This window comes from Mixophyes fleayi, chromosome 7, assembly GCF_038048845.1.
Source record: "Mixophyes fleayi isolate aMixFle1 chromosome 7, aMixFle1.hap1, whole genome shotgun sequence".
Taxonomy (NCBI): domain Eukaryota; kingdom Metazoa; phylum Chordata; class Amphibia; order Anura; family Limnodynastidae; genus Mixophyes; species Mixophyes fleayi.
Genome location: NC_134408.1, coordinates 87,681,955 through 87,701,212, shown reverse-complemented (window position 1 = coordinate 87,701,212; position 19,258 = coordinate 87,681,955). Strand labels below are relative to the sequence as shown.

The 19,258-nt window shown below is 40.3% G+C and overlaps 1 protein-coding gene across 7 annotated transcripts in view; it reads left to right on the top strand.

Annotated features, from left to right (window-relative positions):
- The window catches only part of ARMC8 (armadillo repeat containing 8), a 106,334-nt gene that overhangs the window by 41,305 nt on the left and 45,771 nt on the right, over nucleotides 1–19,258 (top strand). For all 7 annotated transcript variants that reach the window (XR_012678268.1, XM_075180067.1, XM_075180064.1 and 4 more), the window contains one exon: nucleotides 18,368–18,450. Coding sequence is in view for 6 of the 7 variants with exons in the window: in XM_075180067.1 (XP_075036168.1) it covers nucleotides 18,368–18,450 (83 nt within the window). In the remaining variant the exon portion in view is untranslated. The remainder of the gene's footprint in view (nucleotides 1–18,367; nucleotides 18,451–19,258) is intronic.

Here is a 19,258-nt window from a genome sequence, read left to right as displayed (position 1 = left end):
TGGTAAAGACTAGATTAGTCACTCTTTTTAATACTTTTGTTTTAGGTTGGTGGCACACAGGAGCTTTGTATTGAGCTGTTAACTTTGTTCCTAGAGTTAAAATACGTAAATGTATAAAGCGCTCGTGTGCCGTTAGCCTAAAAGACCACTACACCTAATATACATTTTTGTACTAGAAATATTCAAAAACCTATATGTGAAAGTGTCACCTATTGGCTAAAGCCATGTAAGCATTGGAAAGAATATGGGATTATTTTCTATGTACGTCAGTTGTGGTGCCAGTATGCTTATTGAAAGACGCAGCAGAGTACCTTTTGGACCTAAAGTGACTGATACCAGAATAATAGGTGGGTAAATACAGTATAAAACATCTTTAACTTTTGTCAAAGATTGTGAGCTTTTACTTATAAGTTTGCAAATGTTACTAAATGCCTTTTCCTGCTTTATCACCTTGCGTTTTATGTTTAGCAGTCACGCAACATGAGCTCTATATAAAAATATATTTACTCAAACTATTTTAAGGATTTTTATTTTTTAGCATAAAATTGTACAAAATGCAATATTAATAACAGTACATAGTTAATGTTAGGGAATGTTATTGATCTATAAGCAGGATGAATGTTTATGACAGGGTGGGTTGAAAGTTAATGATTGTCAAACATAAAAATGGTCAACTATATCCCTAACCCTTTTCCCTACTTCAGTTCATTTAAGGTGGCTTTAGGCCTGAAAATTATATAAACTCCTAGGACTGTAACAAGCCACATACGTGCTTCATAGCTCTGACGTAATACAGCAAGAAAGCATTGCAGTCATCGTTGTGGTGTTCACATGTAACCTTTTACCTTTGTGCTGTGCCTCCCTATGCTTAGTAGTAAGGTGGGGTAGAGCTTAGTTGCCATCTGTCACTATTTTTCTAGTACATTCCCAGTTTTCAAAGATTTGTCCCTTGTTTTTAGATACCGACAAATTGCACAATAACATTCTTACAATCTATTATTATTCTTTGGGCCTCGGAAATTAAACTTCAGTAATATTTATTGAGAAGTATTTTAAATGCACAAAAACATTGGGTAATTGAATTCTGTTTGTCATGATCGGGATTACAATGCCCACTGAGACAGTATCACACGTGTTGGGCTTAGATGCAGCAGCTCAACAGCAAAATGTCCCTGTAGACTATTGTGAAATGTTTATACAAAAGGTTCATACATACATTTTTGCTTCCTTATCAGCACAACAGGAAGAAAATCGCAACGCAGTGTGTTCTTCAATGGGTATAACTGGATGTATAACAACAACCCTAGAAAGGACTCATTGGTCCAGTAAACAGAAAAAACATAACATAGCGTAATATGGCATTAAAAAGGTCCTATTCAAAGTGACTTCCACCGCCATATATGATATTGTCCTTAATCTTCCACCATGGATACACAGTGTGTAAAAGGTGATCCAAAAAAGGAACCCCTTGTGGATGTATGCTTACTCAACACAAGAGGTATGAACGCATCCTCAACCCAATATCCTGATCATTCTTCAATGTGGCATGTTGATCCTCACTCCAATAAGTGCTCCATATATGCATGTAAATAACAATAAAAAGGCAGCACAGTGGCCTAGTGGTTAGCACTTCTGCCTCACAGCACTGAGGTCATGAGTTTGATTCCCGACCATGGCCTTATCTGTGTGGAGTTTGTATGTTCTCCCTGTGTTTGCGTGGGTTTCCTCCAGGTGCTCCGGTTTCCTCCCACACTCCAAAAACATACTGGTAGGTTAATTGGCTGCTATCAAAATTGACCCTAGTCTCTCCTTGTCTGTCTCCCTCTCTGTCTGTCTGTCTCCCTCTCTGTCTGTCTGTGTCTGTGTGTGAGTGTCTATCTTAGGGAATTTAGACTGTAAGTTCCAATGGGGCAGGGACTGATGTGAGTAATATGCAGGACCCATACCAAAAGACAAAGGAAACAACAGCTTTCAAAGTACATAACCAATGATGGTATAGAACAGCGAATTAATCCTCACTACCGTTTCCTCTGCTCAATCATCGGGACACACAATCAGCCAACACGTTTCTTCCCAAACCGAGGGTCTTTATCAAGGCTCATAAAGTCCATCCATAAAAGTCCTTCCTTAAATAGTGCTACAATCGCCTTTCGGCGCATCCCGCACCTCCTATGCACTTCCGGTATTCGGACGTCACATGTCCGAACTCAAAAAGTGGCTTGGTCCATACAAACTTTATTAAAACATGAACAACAACAAAAACAATGGGAATCCCGTAGAGGCGTGAGATGCTGTAGGTAATAAGCAATCTCAGCTGAATTGACATAAAATCACCTCGAAAAAACAAACAAATACAATATTAAAAACATAATAAAATGTGAAGGATATATTAAGAACAAAACAAAAAGGTTTAAATGATAAAAACCACTTTAATTCGAAATCTAGATTCAGACCTCCTGGTATGAGAGCCTTAAGATCATAGATCCATTTTTCATCTCTAATCTGGCTAAACTGCCTGCAATATCCCTATTTTTCCAAGAGGGTTCTAGACATTGTATACCCCAAAATTGTTCTATACATTACGGTCTACATGAATGTGTAACCTTGAAATGATTGGGCAAAGAGTGGGTCTCTAAACCCTTTTTGATGTTGTATGTGTGTTCCCTCATTCTGATTTTAAGGGGGCGCATTGTTCTCCCCACATAAATGTTGCCACACGTACATAGAACCACATATATCACGTTGCTGGTATTACATGTGATAAACTGATCAATGGAGATATCCACCCCATTAATATTAATCTTGGTGGTCTTCATAATTTTAACCTTGCTAATTTTGCACGCAGAACACATCCCACATCTGTGGAAACCCACAGTTCTAATTGATCTTCTCAAATCGTCCGGAAGGCTACTTCTTACTAACTTGTCTTTAATGTTCTGAGCCTTTCTATAAATAAATAATGGTCTCTCTGGTAAGGCCTTACCTATAATGGCATCCTTCTTTAATAGATGCCAGTGTTTTCTAAAAATTCTTTCAACCAACTTATGTTCCTTGGAAAATTGAGAAATGAAAGCCCATTCAAAGTTATTGCATTTATTGGGTTGAGGATGCGTTCATACCTCTTGTGTTGAGTAAGCATACATCCACAAGGGGTCCTTTTTGGGATCACTGGTTTTACCTTTACACACTGTGTATCCATGGTGAAAGATTAAGGACAATATCCTATATGGTGGTGGAAGTCAGTTTGAATAGGACCTTTTTATTGCCATATTACGCTATTTTATGTTTTTTTTCTGTTTACTGGACCAATGAGTCCTTTCTAGGGTTGTTGTTATACCCATTGAAAAACACACTGCGTTGTGATTTTCTTCCTGTTGTTGGGAAGGAAGCGCAAGTGTATGTATGAACCTTTTGTATACATATTTATATTTGAATATTGGTGGATGTTCTATCATCATATACAGCTGCATACCTTAGTGGAGCGCCCTAACAGAATTGTATTCATTTGTATTGTGAAATGTTAGCGACTATGAACTTTCAGGAGTGTTAAGAGTTTTTGTACCTGTCCTGTCATCTGCTGATGTCTCTCTCCTTTATGGTAATATTTCTGTCCTCTATGCCCTTTTAAAACTGTCTCTACGATTTGTGTATCAGTAACAGTGTGGGCTCAACTGAAAGAATCACTCCTGTGGTACTAAGCAGTAGAAGGCACAGCACATAAAACAGGCTTGTAATCACATTTGGGTTTTAGGGATTTTGTTCCACTTCAGAATTTACTTTACTTTTCCATCCCCATGAATCTCCTGGCAGCTTTTTTTCAATACATAGCAATATCTGCATAAGGTAAACTGTAACTGTGCTTTCCAGACATGGACAAAACACTAAAGAACCACAAAACCCAACATTTTCAGATCTAAGGCACAGAGGGGGAAATAAGGTGCAGTTTTAACCTGACTTTTCACTGCAGCTCTGTTAAAAGAAAAGTATCGTCTTCCTACTTTATTGAAGACAATTTAAACTCTCTTGTGTCTGATACTGGTCAAGCTGAGAATGCAATAATTTCAGCTACTGTGACATCACCCGACTGCCCCTGTGTTTGAATCCACCAATTAACTTGGTTACATTTTTGCATACCAAGTACAACTCTCCTAATATGGCAACGGCTGGCAGGGGTGTACAAGTGACTATGGTGGATATATTTAGTTAATTGGAAACACTGCAGTAATTTTCATTTCATGTAAATTATTCAACTCCCTAATGCACAGTTTTTGATATACATGAATGACAAGTAGTGTCTTTACTTTTACTTGCTCTTAAGGACAAATAAAGTATGTATTCTTTAAATAACCCCTAAAACTTGTGATACGACTAAATAATATACAAAATGGAACTAGTAGCAAATAATGAAAACTGTTCAATACAAAAAAAAATTAATAAGGTTTGTTACAGGGTCATTTGAAAAAATGGGACCTGTGCTGCTTTTTTTAAAAAAAAAAAATCTGTTTATTTTCGACAAGAACATAAAGTGAAAAACAATTGGCAAGAGATATTGGACTTCTAAATAAAAATGACAATATTGCATATAATTTATATAGCTAGAATATAGTCTATACATTTGTTACTAAATATACGCAAGTGCGTCCGTTAACCTCCAAGCGTATTTTATGGTACATGCTCAATTCCCGGTCTCCCCCTTTATACCACAGTGGTCTCTACATTTGGAATTCTGTGGAACATGTGCATGGTGAAAACACTAGGACTTTGCATCAAAGTCAAAGCTACTTTCACTTAAAGGAACACCACCTTCGCTAAATTAAAATCTTCTATTTTTCTTCTAAGGTTCTGCTTGCCAGAGCCCCATTTATGACTTAAATTCATTCTGAAAGTGAATGAACTTTGGAATTGTCTTTTATATTTGTCACTTTTGTATGTTTGAATGTTTTAATGATGTTGTTGGAAGTGTGTCTTGAAATGCACTTTTCTGCAAAAGTGCAGAAGGAACGTATAAAGTGCGTCCAGCTAAAAGTATAGGAAAGAGAGTAGTTTTCCCGCAACTCTGGCAAGCTGGAGAACCACAGTCCCTTTGAAGGAAGCAAAAAGCCATGAAGGTACTCCAACTCTGCTAGCTCATTTAAGTAATCCCATGCCAAAAATAATTTCACTTTTTTCGCTGTTACACAAAACTAGCATTTCACATTTGGCAAGAAATGTCCCCAATACATTCAACTACTCTCAAAAGACAATGCAATTGTTTGCACTCCCATCAATGCCACCTTCTTAGCCAGAAAATCCATGCGTTTTTGTGGTTGCATTTGCACAAACTTAGGAGTGTGATAGTAGAGGACTTCATTTGCACTGTGCGTTTGCAGTTTTGTACCTTCATAAATGACCCTTACCAATGTTCTCAGGAATATGACAGCTTCAGTTGAGGTCCTCTATAATATACATTCTTTGTATTTTTTTGTTTGTACTGTGTGGTTTAAGTACGCATCATTGAAGTGCAGGGAAACGTACCAAGAACGTTTGTTAATTTACCTGTGACTATGTCTCCTTTTCCTTCGCGTAGCATGGGGTTAGAATTTTAATGTGTTTATATAAAATTTCTGGGTTTTGTTTTATGTGGAGTCAAACAGGGATCAACTGACCCCCCTACAACAACAACCTGATGAAAATATATCACTGCAGTTCACCTGTCTGAGTTTCCAGTTGAAACATTAAAAACATAAATGTGCATGTCTCTAAAATATTTAAGGAGTAACTCTCACCCAAAGAAAGTCTCCACCACTGGCCCAAAAAAAAAAGATATCAATATAGACTGGCACCAGTATTCTTAAGGACAAAAAGTTGGGAGATGTCACGCTGATGGGATATTATTAATAAGAGTCCCAGCACTGTCGTCATTTTTGATACCGACAGTAGAACTGTCTGTTTGAATCTGTATAGCCATTAATCTGGTCATGGTCGCAGGGTCAGGAAGACATTGCTCCATAAGCGGATAGTTTGTGTGGCTGTAGCTAAGCTTCCAAGAAACACTGATATCATCATCACTTGGATCCTCTGCCAGGTGATATAGCCTGTGCCCAAGTAAGTCCCAGGCTTCTGTCATGATGAAAAGAGTTCACTTGAGTACATAAAGTAGTTATTCATTATTTAACCGGCACAAAAACTGATACTAAAATATAAAATACCTGTGGTTGTTCAGGGTTAAAGTGGTTTGTCATTTTAACTTTTCCTGTTCACATGTGTTATTCTTATAGAGCAGATGGGTAAGATAATAAAGCAACTTCAAATCACACTCCAAAGAGGATTAATATTCAAATGAAACAAGTAAGAGTTTTGTCGAAAAATAGATTCAATAAGATTTAACAATCAGACTGCTTTATTTGGGGAGACATGTGACAAATCTGTTCTAGTTCCTCACATTTGCCATAAATCCTATCCACTCCTTGTAAAACATTTGCAGTGAAGCTCATTAAATCCCAGACAGTTCACTTAAGGACTTCATGACAGCTGTTAGGCCTGTGGGAGACTTAAACATACACAAAATTCCATATAAAGCTCTGGAAACTGAAAAACAGAATGGCCTGTGTTTCTATAGATTGTCCCATACCTGAGCCTGAGGAGTGAAACTTATGAGGGTGATGGAAGCAGTGTACTGGACATTTATCATTTTATCCCATTAACACCATGACATCTCTTTATTCTGTTGTTATATGTTGGAACTTTTTGATTAGTGATGCTTCTGCTGTTTATTTATCAAATGGTATTGTCCTGCTACATTTATGGTTAGGACTGATATCTTCGATAAAGCTTATGAGTTCATCAACGCAGAAATGTACCACTGTACTGAAAACTTTAAATGGCATCAAAGATGATTGTATAAAATTACTAAATGCCTGCAAAAAAATTGTAGCTGCAGCTGTTACTTTTATAACTGTTTACAGATGAGACATTTGCTCAGTGTGTCAAATTAGTTTCTCAAGCATTCTGTAGATATACCTCTCTTTTTGCCTCCAACATGCCCACTGTTACATATTTCAGTAGTCCACCTAGCGTCTGGGCCCTTAAGAAAAAAGTGTCAGACTGCAGTTTTCATCACAAAAGGGGATGCATCTGTTTGTGTTCCTCATGTCCAGCTGTTCTGAATGATGCAGGCAGCAGGAGAAGGCAGCGTTTCCTTTCAGAGCTTGTAAAATACCAAATTTCAAGTGACCAGTCTTGCTGCCTACAGTGCTGCCATGTTACACAGTGATGTGATCCTATTCTACATTTTATTTCAGACAAACATTTGCTATATAGTCAGGGAAATCCAGAATGTAACACATGATTGGAGGAGGGAATAACTATTACATATTATATGTAATAAATTATAGAACATGTAAAGGAACACCAAGGACAAACTATTAAATAACTGTATAAGCACACTTAGAAGTGCTTACTCTTTCTCTGCATGAGTACATTAACACCTCCTGGTTGTCTTAGAACAATTTCTCTAAAAAGATTCATATTACCAGGATTGTGAATATATTTACTGGGTGGAACTTCAGATCAGAAAGCACATTGGAAAGCAGGACAAATCCCTGAGCTCTGTATCCCTTCCCCTCTGTTTTCCTTTTCAAAATGTATACCTGTTAAACAGACAGCAGGGTTAGTTCAGACTTCACTGAACTAGATAAGGGTTGTATTTTGGAGAGTTTTGTTTGCCATTATATTCTTTGTAAAGACAGTAACTCTGCTTACATTTGGGAGTATATTTACAAAACTGCGGGTTTGAAAAAGTGGAGGTGTTGCCTATAGCAACCAATCAGACTCTAGTTATCATTTATTTAGCACATTCTACAAAAGGACAGCTTGAATCTGATTGGTTGCTATAGGCGACATCTCAAACCCGCAATTCAGTTAATATACCCCTTAGACTTTGTAATTGGAGCAAGCCATACAAATAGGTATGTTTCCTATAAAACATATTGTGAGATTACAACAATATCCAATCTCATCCTGGAATACATGTGACTATGGTTGTTCCCGGTGTAGTTGGTATCTATGTTTTAAGACCCTTGTGTGGTTTTTGCCCCTCAGTACGGAGTGGCATCCAGATTTCCCCAAAATATGAACTATGACAACATTTTCCTTTTGAAGGTCATATTTCTATATACCTGCATAGCGACCATGCAGATTTTTATACCAGAGTCTCCAAGATTTTCACCTAGGCGTCTGGCTCTCCAATTTACACCCAGGAGTTAGCTTGTGTTTACACTACCTATTGAAAGGAAGTCAATTAGCTAGGGAAATACATGATCAAATACAATGGATGTTTGTGATCTGCATAGCTAAAGCTGGTCTCTTCACAAAGGGTTTACCTAACTCAATTACCTCCTCCTGGGCTCATTTGGTCACACCTTTATCTGAATTTAAGATCAGGTTAATTTAGGTATTCATGCAAAGATTTATTTTGGGTCCTGACATCCAATATTCTATTTCAGCATATCAGATTTATGCTCTCATCCTGACAATACCCCTTAGACTTTGTAATTGGAGCAAGCCATGCAAATAGGTATGTTTCCTATAAAACATATTGTGAGTTTCTTCTTCATGTTATTGAAAAATACTAATATGTGTAGTCTTAGTGTTCCTGAGGGCAGGTCCTACTTAATCTTAGCAGGGTTCAGATTACTGTAGCTGTTTTTGACATGTCTTTGTGGCTAACACACATTTGCTTGACAGACCCTAGCAATTTAAGATACCTCGTAACAGATACATACCCAGCTTATTTGCATAATAGTCTCATATGTTTAAGCATTGTTGTCAGGAGTCTGGCAGTGTGGATTTACTTTGACAAAAATGTGTGTTTTTGTTGAGACATTATTCTTGTGTACATCTATAATGTCAATTAAAAACTTGCCAAAGAGACGTGAAGCTTGTACTGTAGGAAGATAAGCAGGCTGTTTATTGCATAAAGGCTCCTACCCACTGGCGTTTTTACATTTATTACAGTAGTATAGTTATATTACTCCTTGCATACCCGCTGCCTCTGTCCCTTGTGTTAGGGGCGCGTTCCTTTAGTTTTCCAGCTTTTGAAATGAATAGTGTTCTATTTTTTTTTTTCTGTTTGAAATGGGTAAATGCATGGGGGGAGCCTACAAGTGAGTTCCCAAGAGCTAGTAAAATAACTCATGTCAAACATGTTCTTGTTTGACAAGAATTTTTACTATCGTTAAAAAGGCAACGCCAGTGGTTACGTGTCCTGAACTGATTGACTGGGTATGTTCATAATGTTGCTTAATCATGCAATTCACAGGCATCTGTACTTCACTACAGTTACAGTTAAATAATTTGTCTTAATCCTTGACCAGGAATACACACTAATTAATAAGTGACATTGTTTTGTTATGTGCATTGTGATTTTCTTCAAGGATCTTTATTTGCAACCTGTAAAATAACAAATTTTGTTTATTGGGTAAATGTCTCCAATGTATTTCTGAGGAAAATTTTACAAATAAAGAGTGATCACAACTGGAAAACTCACTGGATGTTTTGTGTATTTCTGATTTTTGTTTTCATTTTTTTTCTCTCCCAAGACATTTAACAGCTGAAGCAAAATAGTATACTGCTACTTTGTGTACAATACCACTAATTATTCACAGCTTAATATCTAATGGATGCATTTTGCTGAACACTTTTCCAAAATTTGAATATTAAAATAATGCCATAGACTCCTGAGTTATGAAATTGTATATGTAATTTTGGTTTCCACAAGCTATAATTTGCTGTCCTGTGAATTGAGACCACAGAAAAAACAATATTTGCATTTGGTTGGCTGAATCTTAATACTTTGGCCAAACCTGTATCTTAAAAAGTTAAAGATTCTTAGAGTCCCCCAACCAAATTCTGTATTTTTTGTATCCTATGTATGTATGTATTATAAGTTATTATACATCTAAAATAGGTTCATATTGGATTTTTTAAAATTATTTGTTAATCAGAATATTATAAACATGTCACATATTTCTACTTTTACACTATGTAGTATTGGTTATATCCGATTCCTAATTAAAATTAAATTTTATACAACACACTTTCCAACATTTGCATGTAACTTGCTTGAGATGAGTATCGGAGAAGGCAAATCTGAAAAGGTTTATCAGAGGCTTAAATCCTTAACCCTCTTTGTGTAACAGCCTCAAGAGTGCTAGATGCCTGTGCTATATCTTCAGGGGTCTGTCAAAGACCTACATCAATATAAGGATGCCTGCAGGTTTGGTGGTGGGGAATTTTTCTTTCTCTCACATCCCTTGGGGGACACCGGGACCTTGGGGTATAGAGTAGGGCAGGCGAATGCTGGCACTTTAACTTTTAGTTAACTAAAACTCTGGCTCCACCCCCTCTATACCCCACCTCCTGCTAGAGGCCAGTCTAGTTCAAGTGCCCGGCTAAGCGGGCTGTGCACGGGGCTGCTTAGCAGCCAGTTTTACTTTTTTTCTTATTTTATTATTTTAATGATAGCGGAGACTGTGTCTCCGAGTTCTGACAGCCGGCGGCTCGCTGAGCCACGTAGTCGGCTGTCACTCAGACCCTCCGCTACGGCCGGCGGGGAGAGTGTGAGGCAGCGATGGGGGAGGTCTGTGAAGCGCACAGCACGGACGGCTGTGTGCTGGCTGCGGGGGGGGGGGGGGAGCGGAGGGGCCGTATAGGTTCTCCTTGTCTGCCTGCTCCCTTTCCCGATTATTTAACCCTCCATTGGAGCCAGACACAGTCGGTGGTGGCTGGGGTCTGTCCTCCTTGTACAGAGAGCATACTGTCTGCACACACTGCGTCTGGAGGGTTGGCAGCAAGTAAGTGAAACTCTCTTAGCATAGTGCTGAGAGAGAGACATTAGAAATCGCAGTGGGTTCCCTGAGCTAGCTGTTTTTTCCTAAAAGCAGTCTGTTTAATTGGGTAGAGATAAGAGTTCTATTTTTAGCTCAGGGAACAGGGTCAGGCAAGGGTCACTGTCTCAGTGAGCCCTGCTAGGCTGTGGATTGGTGGAGTTGTCTGTCTTAAATGTTAGCCAGTCCAGAGCTGGGCCCTGAGGGGGGTGTGTGTTTTACTCCTCGGCACTTCCCCCATGGTAGTCTTTCACTCCTCGTGTGTGGACACCTGAATAGGCAGCCATTTCTAAAGCTCCTGCTTCTCCCCTTTTCTATCCTGTATACTGTAAGGTAAAGGGTTGGGGGTGGTGTGTTTAGCCTTTTGTATTTTTACACACTAAGGAGCTTTTGGCTGTATTGTAGGCTAACTTTCTCTTGTAGTTTGTGTGCTGCTTGTTATTTGTATTGTGTGCATTTTACTGTACTATTTTGTCCCATTTTTGAACATGTCTGAGAGGGAAAAATCTACACGTGGCAGGGCTGGTGCTTCTATGTTAAGTTTCACCTGTGCTGTATGTCATGTTAAGTTACCATCTGGGCAGTCAGGAGCACAGGCTCTGTGTGTGTCCTGTCGGCCCACGGAGACTACTCCTGGTGAAACAGTTGCTGTCTGTTCAAACACGGAGGAGCCTGCTTGGGCGCGGTCTCTATTTAATACAGTGGAACTGCTTGCTCAGAAGATACAGTCTCAGGCTGCTCAATCTTCTGATTCTGCTTCCTTAGTTCAGGCTTTACCTGTTGTTGCTCCAGTGCAGTCTGGAGAACCAGCCTGGGTGCAGGGTTTTGCATCCTCAGTACAGGGTCTGGTAGCGGTCTCTTCCTCCTTGGAGAGGATGATGCAGTCGGTCACTCCGCCTTCCTCAAGTAAACAGAGGCGGGTGGCCGCCTCTTTACTGGGACATGATTCTGATTGTGGTTCCCAGGAAGAGGGTGAGTTACCGCTGGGTTCTACCATAGATGCTGCTTCTCTGGTGGAGGTTCCAGCAGATCGTCAGAGTGTGGAAGAGTTAATTCAGGCGGTGTGTCAGGTACTTGATATTCCTGAGGACCAAGTGCCTGAAGCTTCTGCATCCTCTCTTTTTGAAAGACGCAAAAAGAGGGAGGTGGTTTTTCCGGCCTCTCTACACTTGGAGCAGTTGCTGTTGAAATCTTGGTCTTCTCCAGACAGGAAGTTTCAGGTGACTAAGCGACTGCAGTCGTGCTATCCATTTCCCCCTGAGGTTCTCGCTAAATGGGAGACTCTTCCTCAGGTGGATGCAGCTGTGGCGAGGTTGGCAAAGGTAACTACTATCCCTCTGACTAACCAGGCCACTCTTAAGGATGGTGCAGACCGGAAGGTTGAAACCGTTCTTAAATCCATTTTTGTGGCAGCTGGTGCTTCTTTGAGGCCTGCTTTAGCATCAGCTTGGGTTAACAAAGCTGTTGATCGCTGGTCGGAACAATTGTCTGAGGGTTTGTTGGCTGGCAGGCCATCCTCTGAATTGATTCCTTTAGTGGAATAGATTCAGAGGGCAACGGATTATTTAGGTGAAGCTGCTATGGAAGCGGGGACGGTGGCAGCGCGCATTTCTGCCTTGGCAGTGGCAGCGCGTCGGACTCTCTGGTTAAAGTCCTGGGAGGCTGACGTAGAGTCCAAAAAGGCTCTGGAGTCCATTCCCTTTTCAGGAGGTGTTCTGTTTGATCCTCAGCTGGATTCCTTTATTAGTCAGGCATCAGGAGGTAAGAGCACTTTCCTCCCGGTCAGTGTTCCCAAGCAGAGAATGTCTAGATTTCGGGCCTTTCGTTCCGCAGGTAGGTCTAGAGGACAATATTCCTCAGGACAATCCTCCAGAGGTCAGACATCCAACCCTAGAGGTGCTTTGCAGCGGGGACGTCAGGCCTGGTCGGCGCGTCGTCCAGCTGCTAGGCCAGCAGACAAACAGTCTGCATGACAGGGATTTTGCACCTCCATTGTTGTCAGTGGTGGGAGCCCGTCTTCTGCGGTTCAGGGATCGGTGGTGTCATTCCACTACAGATGTCTGGATTCGGGGAGTGGTGAGCCAGGGTTACAAGATCGATCTGCTCGGTCTCCCTCCCAGACGGTTTTTCACCACGGGGCTTCCGTCGTGTACAAGAAAACGGTTGGCTTTAACAGAGGCGATTCAATCCCTTCTGTCTGCCGGAGTGATTATTCCGGTTCCTCATTCTCAAAGAGGTTTGGGGTTTTATTCCAATCTTTTTCTTGTGACAAAACCCGACGGCTCCTTCAGACCGATTCTCAATCTAAAGGCTTTGAACACTCAGATAAGAGTGCCCAGCTTCAAGATGGAATCTTTACGCTCGGTAATTCTCGGCATGGAACAGGGAGAATTTATGGTGGCTCTAGACATCAAGAATGCATATCTCCATGTGCCCATTTGGAGGGGTCATCAGTCCCTGCTGAGGTTTGCGGTTCAGTTAGAGCACTTCCAGTTTCAGGCTCTTCCGTTCGGTCTCTCCACAGCTCCACGAATCTTAGCAAAGCAGCCATCACCGCCATGATCTTGGTAAAGGGCCAAGGGGATTACAATCATCCCCTACCTGGACGATCTGCTTCTAAAAGCAGACTCTTCGCAGATGCTTCTGTTACACATTCAGGTAGCAATCCAAACCCTGGAGTCGCACGGTTGGATTATCAACTTCAAGAAATCCAAGTTGATCCCATCACAGCAGATGGTGTTTCTGGGTCTTCTATTCGATACCCGTCTGAGATGGGTATTTTCCTCAGGACAAGATTTTGGCCTTACAGGGGATGGTGAAATCCCTGTTGATGGCAAGGAGGCCCTCCATTCATTTTGCGATGAGGCTTCAGGGCAAGATGGTATCGTCATTCGAAGCGATCCAGTTTGCTCAGTTTCATGCACGGCAGTTTCAGTTGGAACTTCTGTCGCAATGGAACAAATCTCATCGAAATCTGGCGAGTCAGGTGTTTCGCCTGTCTCCGCAGACGCGCCAGTCGCTGATCTGGTGGCTACACAGGCAGAATCTCTCCAGGGGCCGCTTGTTCTCCATTTAGAATTGGATTCTAATTACAACAGACGCCAGCCTTCGGGGTTGGGGGGCTGTATGTCTTCAGGCTCAGATTCAGGGTCCTTGGACTCAGAAGGAGTCCAAGCTTCCAATAAATGTATTGGAACTGCGCGCAGTGTTTCACGCTCTAAAAAGTGCGCAACATTTTCTGCAGGGAAAGTCAGTAAAGATCCAATCAGACAATGTCACAACAGTGGCATATCTAAATCATCAGGGCGGCATCCGGAGTCCTCTGGCCATGAGGGAGACTCACAGGATATTTCTGTGGGCAGAAGCTCACGTTTCGGCAATCATGGCCGTATTCATTCCCGGAGTAGAAAATTGGGAAGTAGACTTCCTAAGTCGGCAGACTCTCTACATCCAGGGGAATGGTCTCTCCATCCGGAGGTGTTTCAACAGTTGGTGATGAAATGGGGTCAACCGGATGTTGACATGATGGCATCTCGGTTGAATCACAAGGTTCCCCGCTACTGTTCCCATGCGAGAGATCCCGGGGCAGTCACGGTAGACGCTATGTCCGTTCCTTGGAAGTACCGCTTAGTGTACCTTTTTCCTCCGATAGCCATGCTTCCTCGAGTACTGCAAAAGGTGAAGAGAGAGGGTGTTCCAGTGCTTCTATTAGCGCCGGATTGGCCGCGCAGAGCTTGGTACACCGACGTGCGCTTCATGGCAGGAGGTCGGTCGTGGCGGTTGCCAATTCGCCCAGATCTTCTAACCCAGGGTCCCCTTTGTCATCAGGGTTTGCATCGTCTGGCTTTAACAGCGTGGCTGTTGAAGCCAGGATCTTAAGAGCTAAGGGATTTTCGAGGCGGGTGGTTCAGACCATGCTTCGTGCTCGAAAGCCGGCTTCAGCCAAAATTTATCATCGTGTTTGGAGGACATATATTGGTTGGTGCGAAAAGAAGGGGTATCCTACATCTTCTTTTCGTCTGGCCAGGTTACTGAGGTTCTTGCAGGACAGCTTGGATGCAAGTTTGCGTCTTAGTTCTCTTAAGGGTCAGGTGTCAGCTCTTTCAATTTTCTTTCAGAGAAAACTTGCTGTTATACCTGATGTGCAGATTTTCATTCAGGGTGTTTTTCATGTTCAACCTCCTTATATTCCTCCGGTTCCACCATGGGATTTGAATTTGGTGTTGAGGGCTTTACAGCATCCTCCATTTGAGCCTTTGAATTCAGTAGATTTCAAATTTCTTACTTTGAAAACGTTTTTTCTTTTAGCCATTTCAACGGCACGCAGAGTTTCAGAGCTTGCGGCTTTGTCTTGTAAGCCTCCTCTGCTAGTTTTTCATGAGGATAGGGCAGTTCTTCGAACTAAGCCATCCTTCCTTCCAAAGGTTGTCTCTAGGTTTCATCTGAATCAGGATATTGTCATTCCGGCTCTAACTGATTCCTCGTCTTCTGATAACGATGTCTCTATTCGTTATCTTGATGTGGTTCGTACCTTGAGAATTTATGTTAAAAGATCGCAGAAGTTTTGTAAAACTGAGGATCTTTTTATTCTTTACGATGCTCACAAAAGAGGCTGGCTAGCTTCTAAATTGACCATTGCTAGGTGGATTACGGCTGTTATCCGTCAGGCTTACAACGGGGCTGGGGAGCCTGTCCCTGATTATCTACGGGCACATTCTACAAGATCTGTAAGTGCTTCCTGGGCGGCACGCCATGGTGCCTCCAGTGAACGATTGTGTAAAGCGGCCACGTGGTCTTCTGTACACACTTTCACAAAGTTTTACAGATTTAATGTGTTTGCCTGTAGGGATGCAAGTTTTGGGAGAAAGGTGCTTCGGGCCGTTTCTTCTGAGCGTTCCCTCCCGTGAGACAGCTTTGGGATGTCCCCAAGGTTCCGGTGTCCCCCAAGGGATGTGAGAGAAAATGGGATTTTTATACTTACCTAAACTCCGTTTCTCTTAATCCGTTGGGGGACACCGGGCGCCCACACTTAACGCTCTGGTTTTTCCTTCTGTTTGACATGTTGTATTGTTAAGAGAATGTTATGTGTTAAGTTTATTCTCTTTTCTTTGGTTCTCTCTTTCTGCGGGCTTGGTTAAACATAGACTGGCCTCTAGCAGGAGGTGGGGTATAGAGGGGGTGGAGCCAGAGTTTTAGTTAACTAAAAGTTAAAGTGCCAGCATTCGCCTGCCCTACTCTATACCCCAAGGTCCCGGTGTCCCCCAACGGATTAACAGCAACGGATTTTACGTAAGTATAAAAATCCCATTATTTACCACTGACCATGAAATAAACCTTGCTTTATAGTTAGTTACCAATGAGAAGAACTTTCTTTTGAAAACTGTAGATATATAACTCGGGCACAGAATGTTTGCCTGCATATTTGGGTGATGTAGCCGTTTGGTTAAAGTTTTTAAACACTGTTGTGGCTGGACATGTTTGGATGCTCCCTGAGTCATACGCCTGGCATAGATGCTATGATGGCAGTCACCTGGGCACTAATTGAGTATGGAGCACAGTTATTTAAAGTTTTATATAAACCCAGGAAGAAATTCACACGTATTTATTTCACTATAACATTGGTTGTAATGTGTTTCCGGCACTGAAAGATACATACATTTATGTTTAAACAAAAGTTTTTAAGCAACACATTAATTATATGATTCAATACTGCAGACATTTTGCTTGATATCTGTTAGTGGCATTACAAATAATTGTCACCAGATTTCAGCTGTGCACATCAAACTGACACCAGGGATCACACCCCATACTATTTATGGTTTGTTGAAGTTAAAAGGGATTTTCTCAATTCTCTTTCCTGTTCCTTTACGTAATGAGTGCTGCATATTAAGCACTGTCAAATGATGATTCTTTATTTCTGATGTTAAGATCATAATTGCTAACGGTCCTTAAATACCAGAGATAATCCCAGGTTTTAAAGATTTGTTTTAGGAAATGTCCCTGTTTTCAATATTGACCAACTGCACTCTAAAATTCCTATTTTTCTGCATTGTAGATGCCATTCTCACTGTCTAGTCTCCTCTTCTTTAGGCTATAGAAGTGAACTTTAAAAAGAGTATTTAAAATTCTAGCAGTAAACATTATCACATTCATGAAACATGACATGATGGGAATTGTAGTGCTCCAAGATCTGCCGAGACAATATTGTGCATAGATGTATTGGCTCAGCAGCAGCAAGTTTTCCCCAGAAAATATTTTAAGATATTTGTAATTATTCAGTATGTGCCTGGGTTCTCCATTTTTTGCTGCTAAACAGTCATTACAAGTTGCCCCATGTATGCAAAGTGGATGTGATGTACCTTACTTCCAATTTAATACTTCATCAGCTTTGAGTGTTATCTGGTTGCTTTCCCTTACTATATAAATATGTTCTACAATCTTAGCAAAAACACTGTCACATAATTACAAGTGTCAATGTGTTTATGCAGGATCACTGTGTAAATTTTGAACTTGATCTAAAGATACCAATTTTATATCATTGCCCAAGTTTTTATATTTGTTATACTTTGAAATCAGTTGTACTATGTTTCAGACAAACATATTTAAAACTTTCATAAGATACCATATGTAATGCACTCAGTGTAAGTTAAAATACATTTCTGTATTACTTTTTTTGTGCATATATAAGAGCTATATGTTTTTGTAATTTATTTTGTGCAATTTATTAAACTAACCAGTAGCACTATATAGCCCTTTGTATGTGTTTTAACAAGTGTATGCCATTCCCTGAAAATGACATTGAGTAAAGAAGACATGGGGTTAGGTTTACTAAACATTCCTAAAATGAAAAGTGGAGGTGTTGCCCATAGCAACCAATAAGATACTTGCTACCGTTTATCTAGTACATTCTAGAAAATAATGGCAATAATCTTATTGGTTTGCTATGGGCAACATCTCCACTTTTCCGTTTCAGAAGGTTTGATAAATCTACCCCATGATCTTTAATGTTCAGCTAGAGCAGTGTATAAAACTGTTATCTTCATACTCCCATTATGTGTCCCTATAGCATGCTAGCACTGACCTTACCTTTCATTATTTCATTTGAGCTTATTCACGGTTGCATTTTGTGTTTTGACTTTCAGATCAAATACACATGTGCTCTATTGATGCATGTTTTGTTGTGTAACCTGGACACTACTAAAAATGATTAAATGGAAATTTGTGTTAACAGAGCAGTAATGCAAACTGATAAAAGCGCTATGTACTGTTGAAAGTGTGAATGGTGTCATAGAAATCACTATTTAATTATACAAATTATTATTTTCATTGAAATCATAATTTTGGATTTTTCATGTACTTTTCATCAAATTTTTTTTGTATCAAAATGCATGAAAAGGCCAAATGTCTGAATCCAGCATTATTGTTACAGTTGTAAACAGCAATCAGGCGGGCAGGCGTGGCTTCCGTGATGTTATTTATGCTGCATTAACATCTCTCTCCAGATCATTGAGGCTGAGCATATGATGGACCGGATTGTGAATGGCTTGTCTGAGACTAGTGTCAAGGTGCGGTTAGCAGCAGTCAGGTATGGATTTATAGTCCATTGTTTTTATGCCACCTACCTCTTTTCCACTGTTGTTAATTTAAAGAGCACCTGTAGCCTACACACAGTGGAGGCAGACATTTTTTCTTTTAAAAGAATAAACAATATGAGAAAGCACACTAGGAGCTAGTGGCATCACTGAGGCATAAAATAAGCAGCCCGTTGCATTGGCAAATAAATGTCCTCTTCTTTCTGGAGATACATTTGAAGTTTTATAATCATAATTGATCCTAACTGACCTGTTTAAAGTATTTGGATTATAATGTTTTATCTTTTTTTTTTTTTAAGTCAAGGTTACTATAACATTTCTTTGTCCTGCATATTGCTGTCTGTGTGAATAAGATATAACAACACCACAGTGGAATCAGTCAGGGTTTAATTCATTTTAAATTATGAACCTCCCAGGACTGCATGTGCTTTCGGTTTAATCGGCAAGATCCCTCTTGACCATTGAAAGATGTTTAAACCATTTAATACTAGTTAATATGATTTGGAAGGAAAAAAAAAAATATTATTTGCTTTTTTTTTTTTAAAGACCTCACATACAAATACTGTGTTCTGGAACATACATGGCCCAGTGCACCCCACCTTATAACTTCAGCTTAAAACACAGGCCAAAACTGGTATTATAGTGATGATCTAATGAGGGTGACATATAATAGAATTAGTACATTTTATTATACTTTGTAAAGGAGGGCAGTATAAAGTGGAGGCTCTGTATTATTGCAGTTTGGGCTGATTTTTGTTTTATCTAAGGATGTTCATGAAACCGTTCTTATGTCCATATGTT